Genomic DNA, 26326 nt, shown 5'->3' with positions numbered 1-26326 from the left:
AACTGCCTGGTTATATCCTATGCCCATTTTCCTGCTGGGATTGCTTCATCTCCCTTATTTGCAGGAGTTCCCTATATAACTTAGTCTAGTGAACATTAATCACTTGGCCATTTAGACATTGCAAATATTGTCTCCCATGTGTCACGTGTGTATTAGTTTTGCCCACGGGGTCCTTTGTTAAACAGAACTCCCTATTTTGATGCAATTAAATTTACACACAAATTGGTTTGTGCTTTGAGATTTTTAGAACTTCTTTTCCCAATCCTAGGTCACAAAAATATATGCTTTTGAAGAAAATAATTTTCTTCCACGAAATCTTTTGGTATTTTTCACATTTAGGTGCTTCATCCATCTGGAATCTACATTTGCACATAACAGAGAACAGAGATAACTTTTATTTCTTCATAATGAGCTGCTTTGTCTGAAGCCATCTAGTAAACAATCTAATTTTTACCTATTGTGGTGTCACCTTTAAACATATTAAGTTCCATTACTTAGGTCTGTATCTAGGTTCTCTAATATGTTTGAGTGACCTATTTGTTTATACTAAACCACACTGTATTACTATGGCTTTTTGTAGAATATCTTAATACCTGATAGGATAAACTCCCCTTTATTCTCCTTTTTTAAAGGCTTAATCACGTAAGTTTACAGAGTTCCTCAAAAATACTCAGCTAAAATTTTGACATAGATTACCTGGAATTTATTGATAAACTTCAGGAGTAATAGCATCCTTTTAAGAGTAAATTATCTAGGTACTTTTTAGGTTTTGTTGTTTTAATGACACACATGTAAATTTTTTTTTCATGTTCTAGTTAGTTAAGGATGATGAAAAGAAACATTATCGATTTTTAATACCCTTGATAAACTTAAGCAATTTTAATAGTTTGCTGATTCTTTTTCCCCTGAAGTAAATGAGTATATAGTCTGTACACAATGACAATTTAATTTTTTTCCTTACAATATTTATATCTTTTACTTTTCTTCCCTTATACTATGGACAAGGACTTTGAGTAAAATGTTAAACAGCAGCAGTAATAGTGGGCATCTTTGTCTTGGCTTTAGATATTAAACACATCTAAAGGTTCTTATTAAGTATTACATTCACTGTCAGTTTACTTAGAAAGTGATAAACTTAGTGATATCACTCATTAAGTATTATGTTCACTGTAGGTTTAGTAAGAAAGTGCTCTTCTAAAGAGTCAAGCATTTATCTTGCCTTTCCTATATAAACTGTGCCTCAGGGTAATCAAAGGGTTGATGAGGGATTGTATTTCTTCTTTATAGAAGACTAGCTAATAAACAAAAAAGAGATGATAAATTCGAATAGCACCATTTTGTGACCACCTAACAAAATAAAGATCCAGGCAGCAAACCATCACTGACTGCTAAAACATTAGGCAAAAAAGCTGGTAGAGGGAATTCCCTGGCAGTCTGGTCGGTAAGACTCCACGCTTTCAATGCAGAGAGCATGAGTTCAATCCCTGGTTGGGGAAATAAGATCCCACAAGCCGCATAATGCGGCAAAATAAAGAAATAAATGAAAGGCTGACGGAGACCTTTACAATGGTTGCATCTGCTAGGTACCTAAACCTACTGGTCAATCTTAAAAGCAGCCAAGCATTACATGCCTCCTGATATGAGGAAATAAGAAGTTATGCCTCTGACTTTCCTGGAGTGGCACAGTGGATAAGAATCCACCAGCCAAGGCAGGGGACACAGGTTTGATCCCTGGTTGGGGATATTCCACACGCGGCAGAGCAACTAAGCCCGTATGTCACAACTACCGAACCCGCGCCCTGGAGCCCACACGCTGCAACCAGTCATCTTGTGTGCTGCAACTACGGAAGCCCTCTCGCTCTTGAGCCCGTGCCCTCCAACAAGAGAAGCCACCGCAACAAGAAGCCTGTGCAACACAATGAGAAGTAGCCTCTCCTCACCGCAACCAGGGAAAATCCACTCACAGTAACAAAGATCCAGCGCAGCCAAAAATAAATAATAAATAAGCAGGTGTCTGATGGGCAGGCCAGTTATGCATCAATAATTATAAAATTACTATCCACCCCCTTCCCTAATAATAGAAGTTAACCAAGCCTAACTACCTGTTTAGAAGAAAGACCAGGAAAAAAGAAAAATGTTAAGCAATATCATGTGGACACAATCAGCCAAACCCAGAATGTGGAAAATTCCATAGGACAAATGACCTGGTTTCTTAGTAACATAAATAGAAAAATGAAAAAAAGAAGTAAAGGAGCTATTATAGTTTAAAAGAAAAAAATGATTAACAGCCAAATGCAATGTGTGAATTCTGAAGCCACATTTATAAGTCAATTAAGACAAGTTCAACCCTGCTAGACAGTAGATAATATTAAGGAGTTAGTGTTAATTATCTTAAGACATTAATGGTTATAGAGAAAAAAGGCACATAGTGAGTGTTGATTTTTTTAAAAAGTATGCTATCTGGAATGTTCTTCAAAATAATCTGGCAGGGCAAGAAAAAGTGTATAAGCCTGTACGTGTGCAAAGATTAAAGAGCTGCCATATACTGGTAATTACTCAAGCTCACCAATGAGTACTCTCAGGTATATTAGACCTCTCACTCTACCTTTATGCTTGAAAATATCCATAACAAAAAAACTTAGAGAAATCTAATATACAAATACTCAACATAAGTTCCCTTATATATTCTTTGTTTGCTAAGAATTAGATCACAAACAATAACTAAAATTTATAAAACACTTTTCTGATTCAAATCAGTAAAACATTTTTCTTTTCTCAACTATTAAAATGGTGAATTACATTAATAATTATTTTAAAGATGAACTATCTTTGGATTGCTGCTCCTGCTGCTGCTAAGTCACTTCAGTTGTGTCCAACTCTGTGCGACCCCATAGACGGCAGCCCACCAGGCCCCACCGTCCCTGGGATTCTCCAGGCAAGAACACTGGAGTGGGTTGCCATTTCCTCCTCCAATGCATGAAAGTGAAAAGTGAAAGTGAAGTGGCCCAGTCGTGTTCGACTCTAGCGACCCCATGGACTGCAGCCTACCAGGCTCCTCCATCCATGGGATTTTCCAGGCAAGAGTACTGGAGTGGGGTGCCATTGCCTTCTCCATCTTTGGATTACTGAACTAAATTCTGTTTGATCATGATGCATCACTCTTTTAGTATATTCTTGGATTCATATATTTAATAATTTAGGATTCTTTCATCTATATGAATGAGGGAAATGGCTTTATACAGCTGCTTGAATTTATCAGGGCTTGAAATCAAGCTGATAAGTAGCCTCATAAAGAGGCAATTTTCACTACTTTCCCATTTTCTGTAGTAACTTGTTTAAGAAAAGAATCAACTGTTCCTTCAAAATTTGATAGAATTCACCCGAATAGTCATCCAGGTATGGGATTTTAGGGAGGGAAGATCTTTGATTACCCTTCCATGTTTCATACTATTTCACATAATATATTCAAGTTGTCTATCACTATTCTACAAATTTATCCATTTCATCTACATTTTCAATTTTTGTCTGTGTTTTCTTTTCTTGCATTTACTTGTTCATAATTCTTGCATTTCAGAGGTTGTCACACTCTCTTGGTTCATGGCATCTTTAGTGTTTCAATAGTTTCCTTCAGGGCACCATTACACCAAATGAAACACCTAACAATTCTGTGATCAAACAGTTAGACTCGAAAAATTTAGCACCTGTTGGACACTGCACAATTTATCAAATTTTAGAATCAAACTGGATACTGCCACCCTCATTTCTTATTTCACAGGTATCTGCTTTTTAAAAATTAGCAACAGTGAGGACCCAGCTTTGCAAGAAATGACACCACCAAAAGGAATGCAGTGAGTGTATCAATCTTCATTCTGAATTTTATATATGTTCAGCTTCTTTTTTTCTTACTAGGTCTTCTCAGAAAATTGCCTTAATAATTCCAAAGAGTAAGTATCCCAACTTTTTACTTGTGTTTCATTTTCTGATCTTTTAATTTCCTTTCTTTCTCTTCTTTTGAGTGTGCTCAATTGTTCTAACTTCTTGAACTCCATGTTTACCTTTTTTATCTTTGAAATAATTTTATTTATAGAACAGTTGCAAAAATAGTAGAGTCCCTTTACACCCTTACTTTTCCTTAAAAGCTTTCCTTAATGTTAACCAAAGTACAAGGAAATTAACATTCAGATCAGAACAGTCGCTCAGTTGTGTCCAACTCTTTGCAACCCATGAATCGCAGCACGCCAGGCCTCCCTGTCCATCACCAACTCCCGGAGTTCACTCAGACTCACGTCCATCGAGACAGTGATGCCATCCAGCCATCTCATCCTCTGTCGTCCCCTTCTCCTCCTGCCCCCAATCTCTCCCACCATCAGAGTCTTTTCCAATGAGTCAACTCTTCACATGAGGTGGCTAAAGTACTGGAGTCTCAGCTTTAGCATCATTCCTTCCAAAGAAATCCCAGGGCTGACCTCCTTCAGAATGGACTGGTTGGATCTCCCTGCAGTCCAAGGGACTCTCAAGAGTCTTCTCCAACACCACAGTTCAAAAGCATCAATTCTTCGGTGCTCAGCCTTCTTCACAGTCCAACTCTCACATCCATACATGACCACTGGAAAAACCATAGCCTTGACTACACGGATCTTTGTTGGCAAAGTAATGTCTCTGCTTTTGAATACGCTATCTAGGTTGGTCATAACTTTGCTTCCAAGGAGTAAGCGTCTTTTAATTTCATGGCTGCAGTCACCATCTACAGTGATTTTGGAGCCCCCCAAAATAAAGTCTGCCACTGTTTCCACTGTTTCCCCATCTATTTCCCATGAAGTGATGGGACCGGATGCCATGATCTTCGTTTTCTGAATGTTGAGCTTTAAGCCAACTTTTTCACTCTCCTCTTTCACTTTCTTCAAGAGGCTTTTGAGTTCCTCTTCACTTTCTGTGATAAGGGTGGTGTCATCTGCATATCTGAGGTTATTGATATTTCTCCTGGCAATCTTGATTCCAGCTTGTGTTTCTTCCAGTCCAGCATTTCTCATGATGTACTCTGCATATAAGTTAAATAAACAGGGTGACAATATACAGCCTTGACGTACTCCTTTTCCTATTTGGAACCAGTCTGTTGTTCCATGTCCAGTTCTAACTGTTGCTTCCTGACCTGCATACAAATTTCTCAAGAGGCAGATCAGGTGGTCTGGTATTCCCATCTCTTTCAGAATTTTCCACAGTTTATTGTGATCCACACTGTCAAAGGCTTTGGCATAGTCAATAAAGCAGAAATAGATGTTTTTCTGGAACTCTCTTGCTTTTTCTATGATCCAGTAGATGTTGGCAATTTGATCTCTGGTTCCTCTGCCTTTTCTAAAACCAGCTTGAACATCAGGAAGTTCACGGTTCACATATTGCTGAAGCCTGGCTTGGAGAATTTTGAGCATTACTTTACTAGCGTGTGAGATGAGTGCAATTGTGTAGTAGTTTGAGCATTCTTTGGCATTGCCTTTCTTTGGGATTGGAATGAAAACTGACCTTTTCCAGTCCTGTGGCCACTGTTGAGTTTTCCAAATTTGCTGGCATATTGAGTGCAGCACTTTCACAGCATCATCTTTCAGGATTTGGAACAGCTCAACTGGAATTCCATCACCTCCACTAGCTTTGTTCGTAGTGATGTTTCCTAAAGCCCACTTGACTTCACATTCCAGGATGTCTGGCTCTAGGTCAGTGATCACACCATCGTGATTATCTGGGTCGTGAAGATCTATTTTGTACAGTTCTTCTGTGTATTCTTGCCATCTCTTCTTAATATCTTCTGCTTCTGTTAGGTCCATACCATTTCTGTCCTTTATCGAGCTCATCTTTGCATAAAATATTCTTTTGGTATCTCGGATTTTCTTGAAGAGATCCCTAGTCTTTCCCATTCTGTTGTTTTCCTCTATTTCTTTGCATTGATTGCTGAAGAAGGCTTTCTTATCTCTTCTTGCTATTCTTTGGAACTCTGCATTTAGATGTTTATATCTTTCCTTTTCTCCTAGCTTTCCTTAATCAGAGCCTAACCTGCTGGGGTTTTATCAAACTGACTGGAAAAAGGGAAATACCCAATTCTAGCCTGCTCTAGCCATCCTGGCCCAACCAAATTAGGGCTAGGGAGGGCATCAAGAAGCACATTTGAGGTTCACAGCCCAGAGATACAGGCTCACTAAAAGACGAGACCTAATCACAAGACTACAGAATGCTTCTCCCTCCCTGACCCTTTACCACCATGTTATTTTGTTGTTGTTGTTATACATTTTCTAGCAGATGCTTTGCTTTTTAAAATTTTATTGAAGTATGGTTAATTTACAGTATTGTGTTAATTTATGTTTTACAGCAAAGTAAGTCAGTTATAGACTCTTTTTTATATTCTTTTCCATTATGGCTTATCACAGGATACTGAATATAGTTCCCTGTGCTCTAATGCAGGACCTTGCTGTTTATCCATCCTATATGTAACAGTTTGTATCTGCTAATCCCAAACTCCCAGCAATTCCCTCCCCCACACCCTTCTCCCTTAGCAACCGCAAGTCTGTTCTCTATGTCTGTACCATCACATTATGAAAGGCCTAATTACAAGAGTCCCCTTCACCCAGTATACTGTATGCCTAGTGACCAAGAACAAATTTAAGACATCCTAAAAGGTCAAAAAATACAGTTTGAAGAGACAGAGCCAGGATCAAAATCAGACTCAGATATTGGAATTACTAGGCACAGAATTAAAAACAATTATGATTAACATGCTAAGAGCTCTAATATATATAGTAGATAGTGTTTAGCAACAGACGGACAATATAAACAGAGATGGAAATCCTAAGAAAGAACCAAAAAAGAAATGCCAGAGATCAAAGACACTGAAACAGAAATGAAGAATGATGGATTTATTAGCAGACTGAAGATAGCTGATGTAAGAATATCTGAGCTTGAGGATACCTCAATAGAAAGCGCTAAGATTGAAAAGCAAAGAGAAAAAAGACTGGAAGGAAAACTGAACAGAATATCTACAAACTGTGTGACAACTACAAAAGGTTTAACACATATGTAATGGAAACAAAAGAAAGAGAGGAAAGAGAGAAAGGAACAGAATATTGAAAACAATATGTAGGACTTCCCTGGTGGTACAGTAAATAAGAATCCACCTGCCAATGCAGGGGACATGGGTTCAATTCCAGGTCTGGGAAGATTCCACATGCCCCAGAGCAACTAAGCCCGTGTGCCACAACCACTGAGCCCGCATGCTCCAGGGCCATGAGCCCCAACTACCGAGCCCGTGTGCTGCAAGTGCTGAAGCCTGCATGCCTAGAGCCTGTGCTCCACAACAAGAGAAGCCACCACAATGAAGCCTGTGCACTGCAACAAAGAGTAGCCCCTGCTGAAGGTGAAGGTGAAGTCGCTCGGTTGTGTCCGACTCTCTGTGACCCCGTGGACTGTAGCCTACCAGGCTTCTCCAGGCAAGAACACTGGAATGGGTTACCATTTCCTTCTCCAGGGGATCTTCCCGACCCAGGGATCAAACTCGGGTCTCCTGCATTGGAGGCAGACACTTTAACCTCTGACCCACCAGGGAAGCCCAGGCCCTACTGCTCACAACTAAAGAAAAGCCCACATACAGCAACAAAGATCCAGTGCAACCAAAAAAAAAAAAGAAGAAGAATATAAATAAGTAAAGAGAAAACATTTACTGAGAAAATTTCCTTAAATGACTGTCAGACACCACAGATCCAAGAAGTTCAAAGAACATCAAGTGGGATAAACACCAAAACACTTCGTACCCAGGCATATCATTTTCAAAATACAGGAAGTCAAAGAAGCAAGAGGAGAAAAAAAATCTTACCTGTAGCAGAACAAAGAATCGTATCTGACTTCTTAGAAACCATGAAAACAACAGAAAAGTAAAGTGAAATATTTGAAGTGTTGAAAGAAAAGATGCCTACCAACCTAGAATTCGGTACCTGTGAAATTATCCTCCAAAAGTGAAAGTGAAAGAAAAACTTTATCAGGCAAAGAGGACTCTTACAAGAATTAATAAATGATAAAGGGGTCAATATATGAGGAAGTAATAGAAATTATAAATATCTATGTATGTGGTTAATAAAAGAGCTTTTAGACAAATTAAATATAAACTGATAGAACTAAAAGTAAATAAATGGTAATCATATATGGATACTTTCATTCCCATTTCTCAGTAACTAAAAGAACTAGTCATAAAAATCAGTAAGTATAGAAGAACTGAATGACACGATCAACCACTTTGTTCTAATCAACAGTCATAGATTATTATATCCAGTAACTGCAAAATATACATCTTCTTTTCAGGTGCATATGGAATGTACAAGACTGTGTTGCTGAGTCATAAAACAAACCTCAATAAATTCAAAGACTGCAACCTTACAGAACTTTAACTGTGTTACAAACCAGTCACAAAGCCTGGAAAGCCTCAAAAATATGAAAATTAAATAGCGCACCAGTACTGCTGCCTGGAAAATCCCACGGATGGAGGAGCCTGGTAGGCTGCAGTCCATGGGGTCGCTAAGAGTCATATACAACTGAGCGACTTCACTTTCACTTTCCATTTTCATGCATTGGAGGAGGAAATGGCAACCCAATCCAGTGTTCTTGCCTGGAGAATCCCATGGACAGAGAAGCCTGGTAGGCTGTGGTCCATGGGGTCGCACAGAGTTGGACATGACTGAAGCGACTTAGCAGTAGCAAAGAATAAAATATGAGCACATTAGGTCAAAAATAAGTAGAAAGAAGAGTAGAAACCAAACAAACAAAACAGATAGAAAACTAATAAAGCCCAAAACTGATTCTTTAAACAGTTTTATGAATCTTTTCAAAGAGAAAATACAAATTATTAATTTAACAAAGGAAGAGACCTCACAATAGATACCATAGATATCAATGACTAAGAACCTAATGCCAATAAATTTGGCACGATACAATGAAACATATGTCTCAAAAAGCACAATGTACCAAACATGACACAAGATGAAATAAAGTTCTAAATAACTCATAAAGTATCCAAGAAATTTAACTTGTTACCAAAATCTTTCTCTGAAGAAAACACTAGGCTTTGATGATTTGTTTCACTGGAAAATTCTATCAAACACTGAAGGAGGGATGGGATGGGGAGGGATGTTCAAAAGGGAGGGGATATATGGCTGATTCAGGTTGAGGTTTGACAGAAAAAAAAAAAAAACAAAATTCTGTAAAGCAATTATCCTTCAATAAAAAAAATAAATTAAAAAAATTTTAATAAAACTTTTCAAAAATGAAAACAAAAACAAAAACAAAAACACTGAAGGAAGAACTCATACCAATTTTATACAAACTCCTCAAAGATATAGAAAAAAAGGAATATTTCTCAACTCATTTCATAAGGCTAGCATAACTCTGTTACCAAAACCAGATAAAGACAGTACAAGAAAGTGACAGATGGTATATTTCATGGATTACAGACACAAAAAACCTTAATAAAACACTAGCAAATTGAATCCAGCAATATATAAAGGTTATAATACATGATGATCAAGTAGAGTTTATCTCAGTAATGAAAACCATTTGGGAAAAAAAAATCAATCAATACAACTATTTATAAAATAAAAAAGGAAAATTATAATAATCTTAAAAGATATAATAAAAGCACTGGATAACATTCAGTCATTTATTATAATAATAATAAAACTCAGCAAACTAGGAACAGAAGGAAATGTCCTTAATGAGATAAAGGGTGTTTATGAGAAAACTATAACAACATATTTTATCACAAAAGACTGAATGCCTTCATCCAAGGCAAGGATGTCCTCTTTCACCAGTGTAGTAAGGCACAAGAAAATACAAGGCAGAAAGGCTGGAACAAATATAACTGTCCCCATTCAGAGAGGACACAATTATGCAAAAATCCTAAAGAACCAAAACCAGAAGAAAACAAAAACTACTAGAACTACAAATGAGTGTAACAAGCTCACAGATACAAGTTTGATATCAGAAACCAACTCTATTTCTTTATATTCACAAAAGAAAACTGAAATTAAAACTAAGGAAAAAACACCATCATAAAATACTTAGGAATAAATATGTAACAAAAGGTATGTACAACTTTTATATAAAAACTATAAGACAGTTAAAAGAGATTAAAGAAGACCTCAATAAATGGAGAGATAGAAGATGTTCATGGACTGGAAAACTCAGTATTGTTAAAATGTCAATTCTCCCCAAACTGGTCTATAGAGTCAATGCAGTCCCAATCTTAATCTCAGCAGTCTTTCTTAAAAATAAACACTGACAAGCTAATTCTAAAATTTATAAAATGCAAAGAATCTGAAATAGAGAAAAGAAACTTTAAAGAAGCAAAAATGGAATCAATACGAAGTTTACTACAAAGTTACAGTAATCAAGTTAATGTGGTTATTGGCATTAGAATAGCTGTATCAATGAATGGAATTGATCAGTATTTTGAAATAGACCCACACTCATATGGTCAAGAGGTCTTCGGTAAGGGAACAAAGCAATTTAATGTGAAAAGTCAAAAAATGGTGCTAGAACAACTGGATCCCCACAAGCAATAAGAAAGTGAAGCTCAATCCTTATACCTCAAACTTGATTTAAAAAATCAAGTTTTGAGACAGATCGCAGACCCAGATATAAAACCTAAAACTTCAAAGTTTATAGGACAAAACTGAGAGAATATTTTTGTCACCTCGGAAAAGGCAGAAATTTCTTTAACACAAGAAACAATCTTCATAAAATTTAAAAGTTGGAAAGTTAAACCATTAAATTTAAAACTTCTGCCATCATAAGACAGCATACAGGCAAGTCACAGACTTGGAGGAGACACTCATAAAATCTGTCTCACAAAGGGCTTGTATCCAGAATACATAAACAACTCTAAAACTCAGTAATAAAAAGATAATGAAGCCAATAAAAAAAAAGACTTGAAGAAAAACTTCATTAGTTCAACGGGCAATGAACACATGTAAAATTGCTCCAACATCATTAGTCATCAAAGAAAATTAAAACCATATTGAGATATCACTATATAGAACAGCTAAAGTTTAAAAGACTGACAAAATCAAATGTTGGTGAGAATATGGAGCAAGTGGAACACTACTGGCGGGAAAAAAAAATTTTTTTAGAAAAAGTTTTGACAGTTTCTTATTAAGTTCAAACATACTTGTCCTTTGATGCAGCAATTCTACTCCTGGGGTAGAATCCACTAACAATTAAATGTGTGTGTGTGTGTGCACGCAATTGCTCAGTCGTGTCAGACTCTTTGTGACCCCATGGACTGTGGCCCACCAGGTTCCTCTGTCCATGGAATTTTCCAGGCAAGTATACTGGAGTGGGTTGCCATTTCCTCCTTCAGGGAATCTTCCCAACCCAGGGATCAAATCCATGTCTCCTGCATCTCTTGCACTGGAGGCAGATTCTTTACAACTGAGCCACCAGGGAAGCCCAAAATTAAACATATGTCCACACAAAGACTTGTTTGCAAATAGTCATGGCCAGTAACTAATGGATCAGCTAAGAGTGTTCAGTCTATCAGAATAATAACAGTATAGACAGTCTATCAGAATAATAACAGTATAGAAAAGCTTATCTTACTGGTGTCTTCCCTGGTGGCCCAGTGGTAAAGAATCTGCCTGCAATGTAGGAGACGTGGGTTTGAAATCCCATGGACAGAGGAGCCTGGGCAATTTGGGAATAAACAACCAACGACTAATGGTGTCTTAATATTCCTAAAGTGTGTCATAAAAAGCTGAAGACTTTTAATAGTGTAATATTTATTATTTGGTCTTTTATTTTTAAAAATTGCTTGGCTGTGCCATGCAACATGCTGGATCTTCGTTCCCCAACCAGGACTGAACCTATGCCCCTTGCAGTGGAAGCTGAATTCCAACCAGTGGACCACCAGGGAGTTTCTTTATTGGTATTTTAAACACAGAGATTTAAAATAATAATGTTTAATACTTGAATAAGTTGCATTTAAATAATGTTGGCATAAGCTGATATGATTTATGAAACAAACTACCATTTTCCTTTCCTTTAAATATTTTAAATTTCTACCAAAAACCAGAATGAACTGATTAAAAAAAAGCCACAGAAGACTTATGATAACCTCAAACTGAAACAACTCAAATGTTTATCAGTAGAACAATGGATTATGGGCAATTAAAGTACATTCATACAATGGACAACTACTCAGCAATACAAGTGGAAACAATTTCTAATAATTATAGGATTCTAGATCAATCAGATATACATTATGCTGAGTAAAAGAAGCCAGGCACAAAGGAGTATGATTTCATTTTGATGAAGTTCTAGAATGGACAAAACTAATCTAAGGTGAAAATATCAGAATAGTGGTTACCTAGGGCTTGAAGTCCTTAACAAGGAAATTTCCAGTCAGATGGAAATGTTCTCTGCTTGACAGGATGTGAGTTACATGAGGTTAACTATTGTCAAAAATGTACAATTAAGATTTGTGCCTTTTGAAATATGTAAACTTTCCTCTAAGAAATAAAGAACTCAAATATGATATCATTAGGAAAATGTTGGTGATATAAATCCAAGTTTCCTTATCTAAAAGGATTACCCCACAGTAACCTATTCATACATCTACTATTCCCCAACAACTGGATAAAAGGCATACATGTAAAGTTGGTATTATGGCTATGGTATGAACATACCCCATGTATGGCTATGTTCAATCTTACACCAAATTGGTGCATAAAAAAAAAGTAAATAAAAATGACCATAAATATCCAAACCAAGAATACAAGATTCATTTTGGACAACCACAGAAATTCAACTTATCTAGGAGATATCAACTACCCACTTTCTGTTACTTTTCCAGGTTGGAGAGAGCAAAGTAGACAAGGGAAATTCCAGTACATTGAAGAACACAGTGATAATACCCAGCAATGAAATTCTGTTTCTACTAATAGGTATCTATCTTGAAAAACACTAAAATGTGTATAAAAAGAGATGTGTAGAAATAGGTACAGAATGTTCCCTGCAGCATGGTTTGCTACAGGATAAAAAAAAAAAATCCTAGAAATTTTCCATTTCTCATTTCATTAATAGGGCAAACAAATAAATCATGGCCTGGCCTTACTGTGGAAATACAGCAGTTAAAAGAATGAAGTAGATTTATATAAACTGACTGAGAAAGATCTCTAAGACAAATTGTTTCATGAAAAAAAGCCACATTTACAAATACACACAGCACAATTTCACTCATGTATCACATCCATATATTTTTTAAACTAACAGCATTGATTTCAATCTCTGGACCACTCATGTTTTTAAAAAACAGTCTTAAAATAGAACTCTCCTAAAAAAAACATCAAGTGTTTAAGTTTTTTAAAAAGCAAAAAATTGAACAAATTCTTCTTACTGAAAATAAGTGTTTCTTCCATATTAGAGTTCTATATTTCCAGAGAGAAAAGGAATGAAACCACCTCTTTCCCTCTGCCTAAGATATTTATTACTCATGGCTCAATAATGAATTTTAAGACTGAGTATTCGGCTTAAAAAATCTTACATATAAAAATTCCTTATAGTTCCCTAAGTGTTTTTCTATACTATACCTCTTTTTATCCTAACAATCCTGTGAGGAAGGAAAAATAACACCCAAACTCCAAAGATCACTGAAAACACTTCTAATGTTCATCCACTTTCAAGTCTGCATCTCTACCAGACACAGAAAAAATACACTTCCTTGCCCTGTTTTGGAGTCAGAGGCCTTCTAACCAGTTCTAGGTAAAGGGATGTAGGCATGGTGGTCACTTTTGAGCCAGAGCAATTTATTTGCTGTGTAAGACCCTCCTATTTCCTTGCTCTGGTGACCCTTAAAAAAATATTAAGTTGACCAAGATGCCACATGGTATAAAGTAACTACTTAGAGCAGAGCCCCCACTCATCACCCCCACCAATCTGGTCACACAGTCTGAGTAATAAATGTATTTTGGGTATTTAAAGTCTCTGAGATGGTAAGTTTGTTGGTTATTTTTAACATAACCTCATCTATCATTACTGACAGACTCAATGTTTAAAAAAATTAAACAAGCAAAACTGTTCATAACGAAGAATCATAAAGTACTATCTGGAAACATGTACTAAGAATATTTCTAACTGATGGCAGCATAACTCCCAACTCCAAATTCTGGTTATCTGTAATATTTAAGCAGTAAGCTTTTAAATGTTAAATAAGAATGTTTTTAATTTAACTTTGCAACAAAAAACAATGGAATTAACTTAATGTTAAACTCATAAACCAAAATATGATTTCACATTTTACTAGTATTTTCTTTTTCTTAATGGTTATGAGATATCAAAATATAAGTACTTATGATCAACATCACACTAACATGATTGTCCCTAATAACAATCATCTCTATTTAGAAAGAAATAACAAGTGCCACATTTGATTCCATTTTTCCTAATAGAGAACTAAGTATGAAAAAGTGAAAGTCAAAGTAGCTCAGTCGTGTCCCATTCCTTGGGACCCCATGGACAGTAGCCTGTCAGGCCCATCTGTCCATGGGGATTCTCCAGGCAAGAATACTGAAGTGGGTAGCCTTTCCCTTCTCCAGGGGATCTTTCCAACCCAGGGATCGAACCCAGGTCTCCCGCATTGCAGGCGGATTCTTTACCGTTTGAGCCACCAGGGAAGCCCAACTAAGTATGCTGCTGCTGCTGCTGCTGCTAAGTCGCTTCAGTCGTGTCTGACTCTGTGCGACCCCACAGACGGCAGCCTACCAGGCTCTGCCATCCCTGGGATTCTCCAGGCAAGAACACTGGAGTGGGTTGCCATTCCCTTCTCTAATGCATGAAAGTGAAAAGTCAAAGTGAAGTCGCTCAGTCGTGTCCAACTCTTCTCGACCCCATGGACTGCAGCCTACCAGGCTCCTCCATCCATGGGATTTTCCAGGCAAGAATACTGGAGTGGGTTGCTACTGCCTTCTCCCAACTAAGTATAGACAAATATAAAAACTACTCTACTGTCTGAAAACAGATAGCTTTTCTGACATCACAGCGGCTTCAGCGAGATCATCTGAGATCTACACGATTTTAGAAATGATGAACAAATAACAGAAAAATTAACTTAATTTCCTTCACAGATTCATTTTAAAGACTCCTGGGTATCATTTTTTCTGGTTAAAGAAAATCTCCAACCTACAGACATAACTCACCTTTCTCCTAAAGGGTCTAGTTTAGAAACTCTCCCAGAATTCCAATAACCGTATTTCATCTTTCCAAATAACAGACTCCATGTCATCTTATCAAGGTACTGGGTTTCATGTACTACTTTAAACATAACACGTTCATCCTCAGACCCCATTTACCAAGAGTTTATTATGTACCAAATATTGCGGAAAGCACTATACAAAGGACCTCACTTACTTTCTTAACAACTGTGTGATAGAGAGTTTGGCTGACCTTTGGGGTTCCTAGGAAGAAACTCTAAATCCTTGAAATTTCCCATATATAGGAGTGTCTTTGTTATTCACGCTTCCACTCCACCCACATATCTGAAAGTTTATACTAATGAGGTAACTTTTTTTTAAATTTTATTTTATTTTTAATTGGCAGATAATTACTCTTCAAGAAAATTAAAGACACCAAGGGAACATTTCATGCAAAGATGGACACAATAAAGGACAGAAATGGTACAGAACTAACAGAAGCAGAAGATATTAAGAAGAGGTAGCAAGAACACACAGAACAACTATACAAAAGAGATCTTCATGACCCAGATAATCATGATGGTGTGATCACTCACCTAGAGCCAGACATCCTGGAATGTGAAGTCAAGTGGGCCTTAGGAATTATCTCTACGAACAAAGCTAGTGGAGGTGATGGAACTCCAGTTGAGCTATTTCAAATCCTAAGAGATGATGCTGTTAAAGTGCTGCACTCAATATGCCAACAAATTTGGAAAACTCAGCAGTGGCCACAGGACTGGAAAAGTTCAGTCTTCATTCTAATCCCAAAGAAAGGCAATGCCAAAGAATTTTCAAACTACAGCACAATTGCAGTCATCTCACACACTAGCAAAGTAATGCTCAAAATTCTCCAAGCCAGGCTTCAACAGTACATGAACTGTGAACTTCCAGATATTCAAGCTAGATTTAGAAAAGGCAGAGGAACCAGAAATCAAATTGCCAACATCTATTGCATCATCAAAAAAGCAAGAGAGTTCCAGGAAAACATCTACTTCTGCTTTATTGACTGTACCAAAGCCTTTGACTGTGTGGATCACAACAAACTGTGGAAAATTCTTCAAGAGATAGGAATACCAGATCACCTGATCTGCCTCCTGAGAAATCAGTATGCAGGTCAAGAAGCAACAGTTAGAACTGGACATGGAACAGACTGGTTCCAAATCGGGACAGGAGTATATTGTCACCCTGCTTATTTAACTTATGTGCAGAGTACATCAAGCGAAATGCCGTGTGGATGAGGCACAAGCTGGAATCAAGACTGCTGGGAGAAATATCAATAACCTCAGATATGCAGATAATAACACCCTCATGGCAGAAAGCCAAGAGGAACTAAAGAACGTCTTGATAAAAGTGAAAGAAGCCAGTGAAAAAGTTGGCTTAAAACTCAACACTCAGAAAAGTAAGATTATGGCATCTAGTCCCATCACTCCATGGCAAACAGATGGGGAAACAATGGAAACAGTGAGATTTTATTTTGGGGGGCTCCAAAATCACTGCAGATGGTGACTGCAGCCATGAAATTAAAAGATACTTGCTCCTTGGAAGAAAAGCTATGACCAATCTAGACAGCATATTAAAAAGCAGGGACATTACTTTGCCAACAAAGGTCCATCTAGTCAAAGCTATGGTTTTTCCAGTAGTCATGTATAGATCTGAGAGTTGGACCGTAAAGAAAGCTGAGCACCAAAGAATTGATGCTTTTAAATTGTGGTGTTGGAGAAGACTCTTGAGAGTCCCTTCGACTGCAAGGAGAACAAACCGGTCAATCTTAAAGGAAATCAGTCCTGAACATTCACTGGAAGGACTGATGCTGCAGCTGAAACTTCAATACTTTGGCCAGCTGATGTGAAGAACGGACTCACTGGAGAAGACCCTGATACTGGGCAAGATTGAAGGCAGGAGGAGAAGGGGACAACAGAGGATGAGACGGTTGTATGGCACAACCGACTCAATGAGCATGAGTTTGAGCAAGCTCTGGTACTTGGTGATGGACAGGGAAGCCTGGTGTGCTGCAGTCCATGGGGATGCAAAGAGTCGAACACAACTGAGTGACTGAACTGAACTGAATTACTTTACAATGTGATGGCTTCTGCCATACATCAACATGAATAAGCCAAGGGCATACATATCCCCTCCCTCTTGAACCTCCCTCCCCATGCCACCCCTCTAGGTTGTCACAGAGCGCAGGCAGAATTAAGTAACTCAGAGTGGAGGTTGGCCATACCAGAAAACTAACCATGTGATTAGAGCAAGTGATTAGAGGGCCAATGTGATTAGAGGGCTAATATCATGTGACGACAGAGGATGAGATGGCTAGATGGTATCATCAACTCGATGGACATGAATTTGTGTGAACTCCAGGAGTTGGTGATGGACAGGGAGGCCTGGCGTGCTGAGATTCACGGGGTCACAGAGTCGGACACAATTGAGCGACTGAACTGAACTAAATCATGTGATTAGAGGACTGGGGCTTTCAGGCACAGCTCTGCCACTGGGAAGGGCAGTGGAATTGGAAACTGAGTCATGTGGGCAATGATTCAATAAATCAGTATTCAATATAAGAAACCCCAATAAAAACTCTGGACACCTAAGCTTGGGTGAGCTTCCCTGGTTGGCAATACTTTGTTGTCATGCAGTAAATGTGCTGGGAAGATAACAACATGTCCCTGAGAATTAGAAAACATTGCATTTGGAAATCTTGCCTTTTGGCTAGTTCAGATTTGTGTGTTTTTGCTATGATAAAACTTTAATCATAACTACGGCATTTCCCTGAGTTCTGTGAATTGTTCCAGTGATTATCCAACCTAAGATAATCTATGGAGATGCTTGAAATTTGTAACCAGCAGATCAGAATTGAGTGTGGCTCAGGAGGTCCCCAACTTTCAGTTGTACTTTAGACAATCTTGTAGAAGTCTGTGCTCATAACCTGGAGTTGGCCAACTTTAAGTAACAACAAAGTTTAGAAATATCCTCTAAGAGTCTGGTTCTAGCTTGAGTCCTAGGAGGCCATCATAATTATATCCCTCTCCCCCATTTCAGGGTACTTGTCTGTCCAAGTACAGGTTACTGCATACTGCTTTCTTTCTTCAACCATTCTGGGCATAAATGTCCCTGATAGCTCAGTTGGTTAAGAATTTACCTGCAATGCAGGAGACCCCAGTTCAATTCCTGGGTTGGGAAGATCTGCTAGAGAAGGGATAGGCTACCCACTCCAGTATTCTGGGGCTTCCCTTGTGGTTCAGCTGGTAAAGAATCCACCTGCAATGTGGGAGACCTGGGTTTGATCCCTGGGTTGGAAAGATCCCCTGGAGAAGGGAAAGGCTAACCACTCCAGTATTCTAGCCTAGAGAATTTCATGGACTGTATAGTCCATGGGGTCGCAAAAAGTTGGACACAACTGAGACACTTTCACTTTCGTGACCCTTTAGATGATGTCATGAACATGGAAATTCTTACCCAAGGAACCTTCCTTTTCATTGATTCTATACATTCTCTAAATATACAGTTAGAATACCCATGATAGGTATGAATGGATTAACCTATACCTCCACACTCTAATGATTTTATATCTCAAAGACTCCAGCCTCTACCATACACATACAGGAAAACTCTTCTGAGATCATCCTGACTTGGTTTCACCAACAAATCCTACAGGCACACTTAATCTTCAAATATAGGCAAACAGCTTTTCAGTGCACCACTTTCACTGAGGGAATAAATACATTCCTCCTCCTGTCATCCCACCTCCACTTCTCCAAACCCCCAAAAAAGCCAATTCCATGATCACTGCTGAAAACAAGATTCTTTCTACTTCTTTTTCTTCTAGTCATGGAAGCTCTCAGAACTGTCAATTTAATCAAGCCCTCCTTACAAAGCATTCAAACTAGCACCCAACCTGTTCTCCCCTGGGATGGCCCCATACACAGACACACATGGCATCATTAGAGAAGAGACAAAATATGCAAAGGAAGAAAACAATAAAGAATCCTGTGGTGCTGGACTGGAACTAGAGAGACCTACATACAGATACACAGATCCATTGACAGGGTTTGGGATTAGTGACATACCAACAGCAACAAGTAGACTTACTATCTTATTTCTGAACACTGATCTCTACTAAAAAGGAACAGGCTCCTTGGAGAAATGGTTGATTTCAGAACTAAGGCAGAGAAAAGTCCAAGATGTGTTCAGAACATCTTGTGTCAGAAAAAGGAAGTGCTCAAAGAATGATGGGGACATAAAAAAGAACAAAGACAGCTTGAAGGCCTGTGTGTGCATGCTTAGTCACTCTGTTGTGTCTGACTATTTGCGACCCCATGGACTGCAGCCCGCCAGGCTCCTGTGTCCATGGGGATTCTCTAGGCAAGAATACTGGAGTGGGTAGCCTTTCCCTTCTCCAAGGGATCTTCCCAACCCAGGGATGGAATCCAGGTCTCCCACATTGCAGGCAGATTCTTTACTGTCTGAGCCACCAGGGAAACTGCTTGAAGGGCCTTCCACTGGTCAAATCTAGGACAATTTTGACCACCAGAATAATGGGACTCCATGAATACATACTGATACAAATAAAAAACTGAACATTTGGTAAGAAAGAGGATATTTAATATGTCTCAAAGTATCTCACCACCAAATATTTAGTGATTAGAGAGGGAAAAAGAGTAACTCCACAGTAGAGAAGCCTTGCAGAAATCAAGTGATCAAAGTTAAAGAGCTATTGAACCAAACTGGAACACTTTGGTTCAAAGCTGGAACACTGAGAACATGTAATTTTTGTAACATTTCTGTGAAAGAAACAACCTGACTCTAACCATGAAGCATACAGACAAACCCAAATTGAGAGGCATTTACAAAATAAATGGCCTGTACTTGTCAAGTGTCCAGATCATGAAAGTCAAAGAAAAACCAATGCAACATTCCAAACTGAAGATTGAAAGACACGACATACAAATGCATGCTTTGGAACTGGATATTTTTGACACAAAGGATGTTACTGCAACAACTGGATCTCAGTTTCCTCATCTGTAAATCATGAGATTAAACTAGATCTACTGCTCCAAATACCAATAAGGGACTTAGGTTTCTGTATAGACAAACAAAAAACTAGATCTAACAGTCTTTCAATATATAAAAAGCTCTTGATTGGTATTCTAACCATAAAGAAAGACTGCCACAGACACCCAGAAGTTGTAACCAAAATTAAGTTGCATGGGAAAAAGTCTTAAAGAAAAAAATATAATACAATCAATACTGTATCCACACAATGGAATATTACCTAGCTATATGAGCCGATATGGACAGATGTCAATGGCAAGATTTTGTAGAGAAAGGAAAACTTAGCCCAGTATATCTAACATAGTCCCTTTTCTATGTATGTCTGCATATATATGTTTAAGATAGCCCCATATATGGCATGTATAGGCACAAAAAATTTCTGGAAGGATATGTAAGAGTTTGTCAATAATGATTAGTTCTGAGAAATAGGAGAAGATAGTCCTAAAAGGAAACAGAGCACTTTCCTCTCCATCTTCTACCCTTGTACACTCAATTCTCAACAAGAAATTTAAAGTCAACCTAGTAGTACTAAGTACATATAGTACCCAGACCATGGTTCCTAACATTCCCAACTAAAAGGAAACTCCCTGCATAAGTGGCTGATTGCATATATGGGTCAGAGTAAGTACAAAGTGAGGTGTGGACATCTTGTGCCAGAAAGCAAAGAAGCACCCAAAGACTATGAAAGGCATGTGAAAATGACCAAGAAGCTAGTGTGATGGGGCATTCAAAGGCCAAACATGGGGTAATTCGAACATCAAAAAGAACCACTCTATCAAGAAAAGCAAGAAAGTGATCATTACAAGAGTCAAGGTAGGGGTTAACTATGGAGGAGGAAGAAAGCACACTATGGGTCTCTGCAGTCCTGGTGATGCTCTATTTCTTGACCTGGAAAATAATATTTGTTTATAATAAGTTATTAAACCAAATATATTTGTTGTGTAGACTTACACACACACATTTATATAATATTTCATAATTTAAAAATTAAAATGTAAGGTTTCATGAAAAAAGTAAAAACAAGAAGGAAAGAAAGAAAATGGCAATATCTTACCTGCAAGAGTATGTAGGTTCTCCCACTTTAAAAACACGACCACAAAGATGAGAAGGTTTATTTGTTTGTTCAAGTTTGGAAAATCCCAACTCAGGATCTTCACCACAAAGGTACCATTCCATTGGTCCCAACAAAACTTGATGTGCCAACATGTCTTCTTTCTGTGGAAAAGGGTTGGGACCCCTGCAGTAGATTTTGGGTACATAGTGGGCCAAATGCTGGTATACTTCTCTAGTGAGGTCAGTTGCTTGCAGCCATTTCTTTAAAAAAAGAAAAAATAATTTTAAACAAAGTCAATAAACTGCAAATTTGAATAAATCTACTCTGTTTTCTTCTAGACACAAAAAATAATGACAAAAGAATCTTATAAACTGTTTTATTGACAACATTCATCACTGTATGCCTTTTCAAAAAGGGTAAAACGTTTAGATTTTAACTACAATAGCCAGTATCTTAGAATTCTACTTAAAGTGAAAGCAAAATCAACAGTGAAATGAGCCCATCTCCTCAAAACGACTCCTGAAGCAACCTTCTATGGGCAGTCCAGGAAAATAACCACAACAAATCATCTCAAAGATGCTAGCCATTGAGCCCATCTGACTTCCTTTCTAATTTCAACTGTTTTGCTCAAATGATACACTGATTGTGATTTGGATTCTCTTTTCAGTTTGCTGATAGCAAGAACATACAGTAAACAGGAACAGCCAATATACTAATTCTATTTCTCAATGATTAATAAATGACACTCCACAAGAGACTTTGTTTTAATGATTATGTTCTTTTCCCCCTGATCAACCTCTGCTTAAACCCTTTCTCCTTTGCTCTCCACGCTAAAAATATTTAAAAAAGCCACTGTTTCCTGTACCCAAACTTTCATGTCCTACTACCTGTGGTAATTCTACTTAGATATCTAACAGATGCTGCGATATTGTAATTTACAATAAGAAATACACTTTTGGTTTTCTCATTCCTAGCACAGAGTTCCTAAAACTCTTGAAATTTCCTAAGTGAGATAAAGAAAGGAGTGTCTTTTGTTATTCAAAGCAAACCTCTTTCAATCAGACCTGAACTGCAGTTACTGAGGTGACTTTTGGAAAGCCCCTAAGGATGGGGAGCTGGTTGCCACAGGAACATGATTAGTAGGTGGGAACTTACAGCCTCCACCCCAACCAACTTCAGGGAAGGGAGAGGTGCTGGAGGTGAAGTTAATCACTCATGACCAATGATTTGATCATCACGCCTATGGAGGCATGAAGCCTCCATAAGAATCCCAAAGTGTTGAGGTTCAGCCACCTTCTTCCTTGATGAACAGGCAGAGGTGCTAACATGCCCAGAGAGGGCATGGAAGCTCCACATACCTTCCTCTATTTCATTTGGTTATTCCTGAGTTGTATCATTTTATAATAAACAAGTAACCTAGTAAATAAACTGCTTCCTTGAGTTCTGGCAGCCACTGCAGCAAATTATTGAACCCAAAGAGGGGGTAACAGGAACCCCCCTCATTTGCAACATAAATTGTGGGTAACCTGAGGACCCCCTGCTTGTGAGTGGCATCTGAAGTAGTAATGGGGGCAGCTTTGTGGGACTGAGCCCTTAATCTTTGGGATCTGATGCTATCTCCAGGTGTATAATGTCAGAATTGACCAACTTGTAGGGCACCCAATTGGTGTCTGCTGAGAAGGAGAGAACTGCTTGATGTGGGAAAAACAATCCCCTACATTTGGTGGCTGGGAGTGTTGGTGTGAATGTAAAGAGAAATAGAAGAAACAGTTTTTCCTTTCAGACACCAACTCAATATGTCCAAAATTGAACTCATGATCTTCCACAACACAAAACCTCCTGCTATTTCCTCCATTTCCCTATTTTAAACTCCAGCATCTACCAGGTATTCAAACCAGAAAAAAAACACAGAAATCTTTCTTCCTTACTCCAACATTCAATTAATCATCATGTCTTGTCTATTAGGATTCCTCAACATCTGTTGAATCCATCCATTTCTTTCTCTCCATCCCTACTGGCAGTGCCCCCACTACCCTAGTCCAAACTGCCCAGAGCCATCAGACTGGTGCAACCATATTCTAACTGGTGATCCCCACTAGTTTGGCCCCTCTACAGTCCATTTTTCCAAACTCACTACCAGAGCATTTCTTGCAAAATGCCATTCTGATCGTGTCACTGTTTCCCCTTCTATTTAGGATCAAGTCAAGTCCACTGACACGGTTTACAAAGCCTGTGTCTTGTATTATACTTACTAGTCTCCTCCTCCTGACTGGCATTGCTCCTCTCTGCTTCCCAGGGCTATTTTCTACTCATTCTTCAGATCTCAGTTTATGTTTCACTTTCTCTAAGACGCCTTCTCTGCCCATTCCTTACCCTAATCTCCTGTTCCTCTACCCCACCCCCAACAACCCCCAAATCTATAACAGAACCAAGCCCCAGCAGGCATTTAGCAAAATCCATTAACCTAGTGACTATAAATGTATCTGTACTACTGACTGTCACTTAACGTTGATATTACAGAAAGATGCTCCATGTGGCTTTTATGGAAGCATAAATAAAGCCAATCCAGGTGCAGGCTCTAAAAACCAAACCAAGTAAACCCTATAATAAGGCATCCATCAAACCACCTCCATTCTTTTCTCTTTCTATTTCCCTAAACTTTAAGATTTTTCCTCATATTCTGTCATTTATTTATTCCTGCCTCCCATACCAATTCCATCTACGTTTACTTGTCCTCCATATTTCCTTGTGTTAATTACAACCAACCTTTTCTGTCTCTAAACCAAATAAAAATTTGAAATCAGAAAACATGGAACAACTCACTTCTACAAAAATGCAGTTATCTGTTAACTCATAGGTCTCATGTTTACCTATAGACTACATTTATGTCTCAAATTACATCCTTGTTAAGAAAGAGTGCATTCAAGTGATGTCTAACACCATAAGACAAGAGTATAAGGTCTTCTAATGGCTATACTCCAATATAAAATAAAACATTAAAAAAAAAAAGAGTACAAGGTCTTCTTTTTAACTATTACTTGCATAATCTTCAGTCCACTTCTTTTTTTTGAAAAATAACTCTACAGAGAGATTTTAAATATTCATGAGGTAGTATATACTAACTTTCTAGTTAATTTCACACTTGAGAAAATTTTTCCTAAAAATGTAAAACTGTTGTTCATAAGATAAGGGCTGGATGGAAGTTTACAATTGAAAACAGTGGAAAAGTCTTTACCCCTGAAGTGAAACCCCTTTCCAAATGTAACTAATTTTGCTCTGTCTCCTTTTATTAAGTAGGAAAGAGACTAAATTACTCTTAAAACAGTACTTGCTGCTGCTAAGTCACTTCAGTCGTGTCCGTGTTCTTGCCTGGAAAATAGTACTTGGAGGGAGACAATCATTAAGATTTAAGAATTCGCCCCCAGGATCCTAGAAAACTATGCTTCAATTTTAATTTACAACATATTTAAAGGTTTTGTTTAACAGCGATTTTTTGTCTTATATTTTATGTTGCCATTTCTCTTAAAAGTTTACTTTTGCAGAATTTTGATTCAGGGAGGATAAAGGATGGTGCTTTGTAAAAGAAAATGTTGTCTGTGGCTCCAACAACACTGATGGGCTAAATATGTTCATAGATTTCTTAAACAAAAAATTCAGAAACTAATATCAGCTTCTGGCTAAGGAATAAAAAATCAGTCACCTTACTTAAAACACTTAATAAACAAAGCAAAGTACCTTTACATGGGAATTATATACCAGAGATATAGAATTAGTGACCAGCAACAGTATAGATTAGAAGAAAAAGCTGTGAAGTGAAAATGAGCAGGTGGAAAAAATTTCTGGCTGCATTTCAGAACAATGGTTCACATATTTCTCAAAAGAAAAAAATCTATAGCTTTTTGTATTAGTTCTCAGGAACATAAGCTAATTGTAACTATTTCTTCAACAGGAAAAATGACCAGATTCCCAATTCGGCTGCATGTTAATCTGTCCTTATTTCAGACCATGTAACGTGCACATCACAGTAACAAGCACTACCTTATTAGAAGTCCTCCACAAGGGATGTGGAGAAACTGTCAACTCATTCCACTATAGTAAACATGTTATGACAATGCTTCTAGGCTCTCTCCTATTTTGAAAGCTAATTTTCAGCCTTGGGATGGAGAGCAAGTATAATAAACACAAAAACGAAAGAATCCCTTGGGGTTAGTTCTTTTAGCACAGTGAAAGTGAAAGTCGCTCAGTCATGTCTGAGTCTTTGGGACCCCATGGACTATACAGTCCCTGGAATTCTCCAGAATATTCTCCAGAATACTGGAGTGGGTAGCCTTTCCCTTCTCCAGGGGATCTTCCCAACCCAGGAATTGAACCCAGGTTTCCTACATTGCAGGCGGATTCTTTTCCAGGTAAGCCACAAGGGAAGCTTGTATCACAGTATCTAACTATAATGCTTGCCAAATTAAAGCTGTGTTCTTTAACCACATTTGGTTTTGCTTTTGAACAAGGATAATCAACATGTAAGTTAACTATAAAACAACAATCTAAAGCAACAATCACTAATGCTGAAACGGAGCTTTCAGGACTATATTAAGAAAAAATTAGAACCAAGAAAAATCTAACTTAAAAATAGGCAAAAGATCCGAATTGACACTTAAAAAAAATATAAACAAATACCCAAAAAGCTTATGAAAAGATGTTCAACATCATGAGTCACGAGGGAAACACAAATCAAAACTATGAAGAGATCCAACTTTACACCCAATAGAATGGCTATAATGAAAAAACAGACAACTAACAAGTGTTAACAAGGATGTGAAACCCACTGAAAACCGCATCTGCAGACAGGAAGGTAAAACGATGCAGTCATTTCTGCCTAGCAATTCCTGACCCAGCAATTCCTCTCCTGGGTATATGCCCAATAGAAACGAAAACATATGTTCCCACAAAAAAACTGTACACAAAAGTTCAT

At 37.9% G+C, this 26326-nt stretch overlaps 1 protein-coding gene across 9 annotated transcripts in view; it reads right to left on the bottom strand.

Annotated features, from left to right (window-relative positions):
* The window catches only part of UBR2 (ubiquitin protein ligase E3 component n-recognin 2), a 107954-nt gene that overhangs the window by 77643 nt on the left and 3985 nt on the right, over positions 1-26326 (bottom strand). For all 9 annotated transcript variants that reach the window (XR_015153196.1, XM_086371646.1, XM_086371651.1 and 6 more), the window contains one exon: positions 21358-21617. Coding sequence is in view for 6 of the 9 variants with exons in the window: in XM_086371646.1 (XP_086227772.1) it covers positions 21358-21617 (260 nt within the window). In the remaining 3 variants the exon portion in view is untranslated. The remainder of the gene's footprint in view (positions 1-21357; positions 21618-26326) is intronic.

Source organism: Bos grunniens, chromosome 23 (assembly GCF_055505025.1).
Source record: "Bos grunniens cultivar Pamir isolate PY7600 chromosome 23, Bosgru_T2T1.0, whole genome shotgun sequence".
In the NCBI taxonomy this organism is placed as follows: Eukaryota; Metazoa; Chordata; class Mammalia; order Artiodactyla; family Bovidae; genus Bos; species Bos grunniens.
This window is presented reverse-complemented; position numbering and strand designations above follow the sequence as displayed.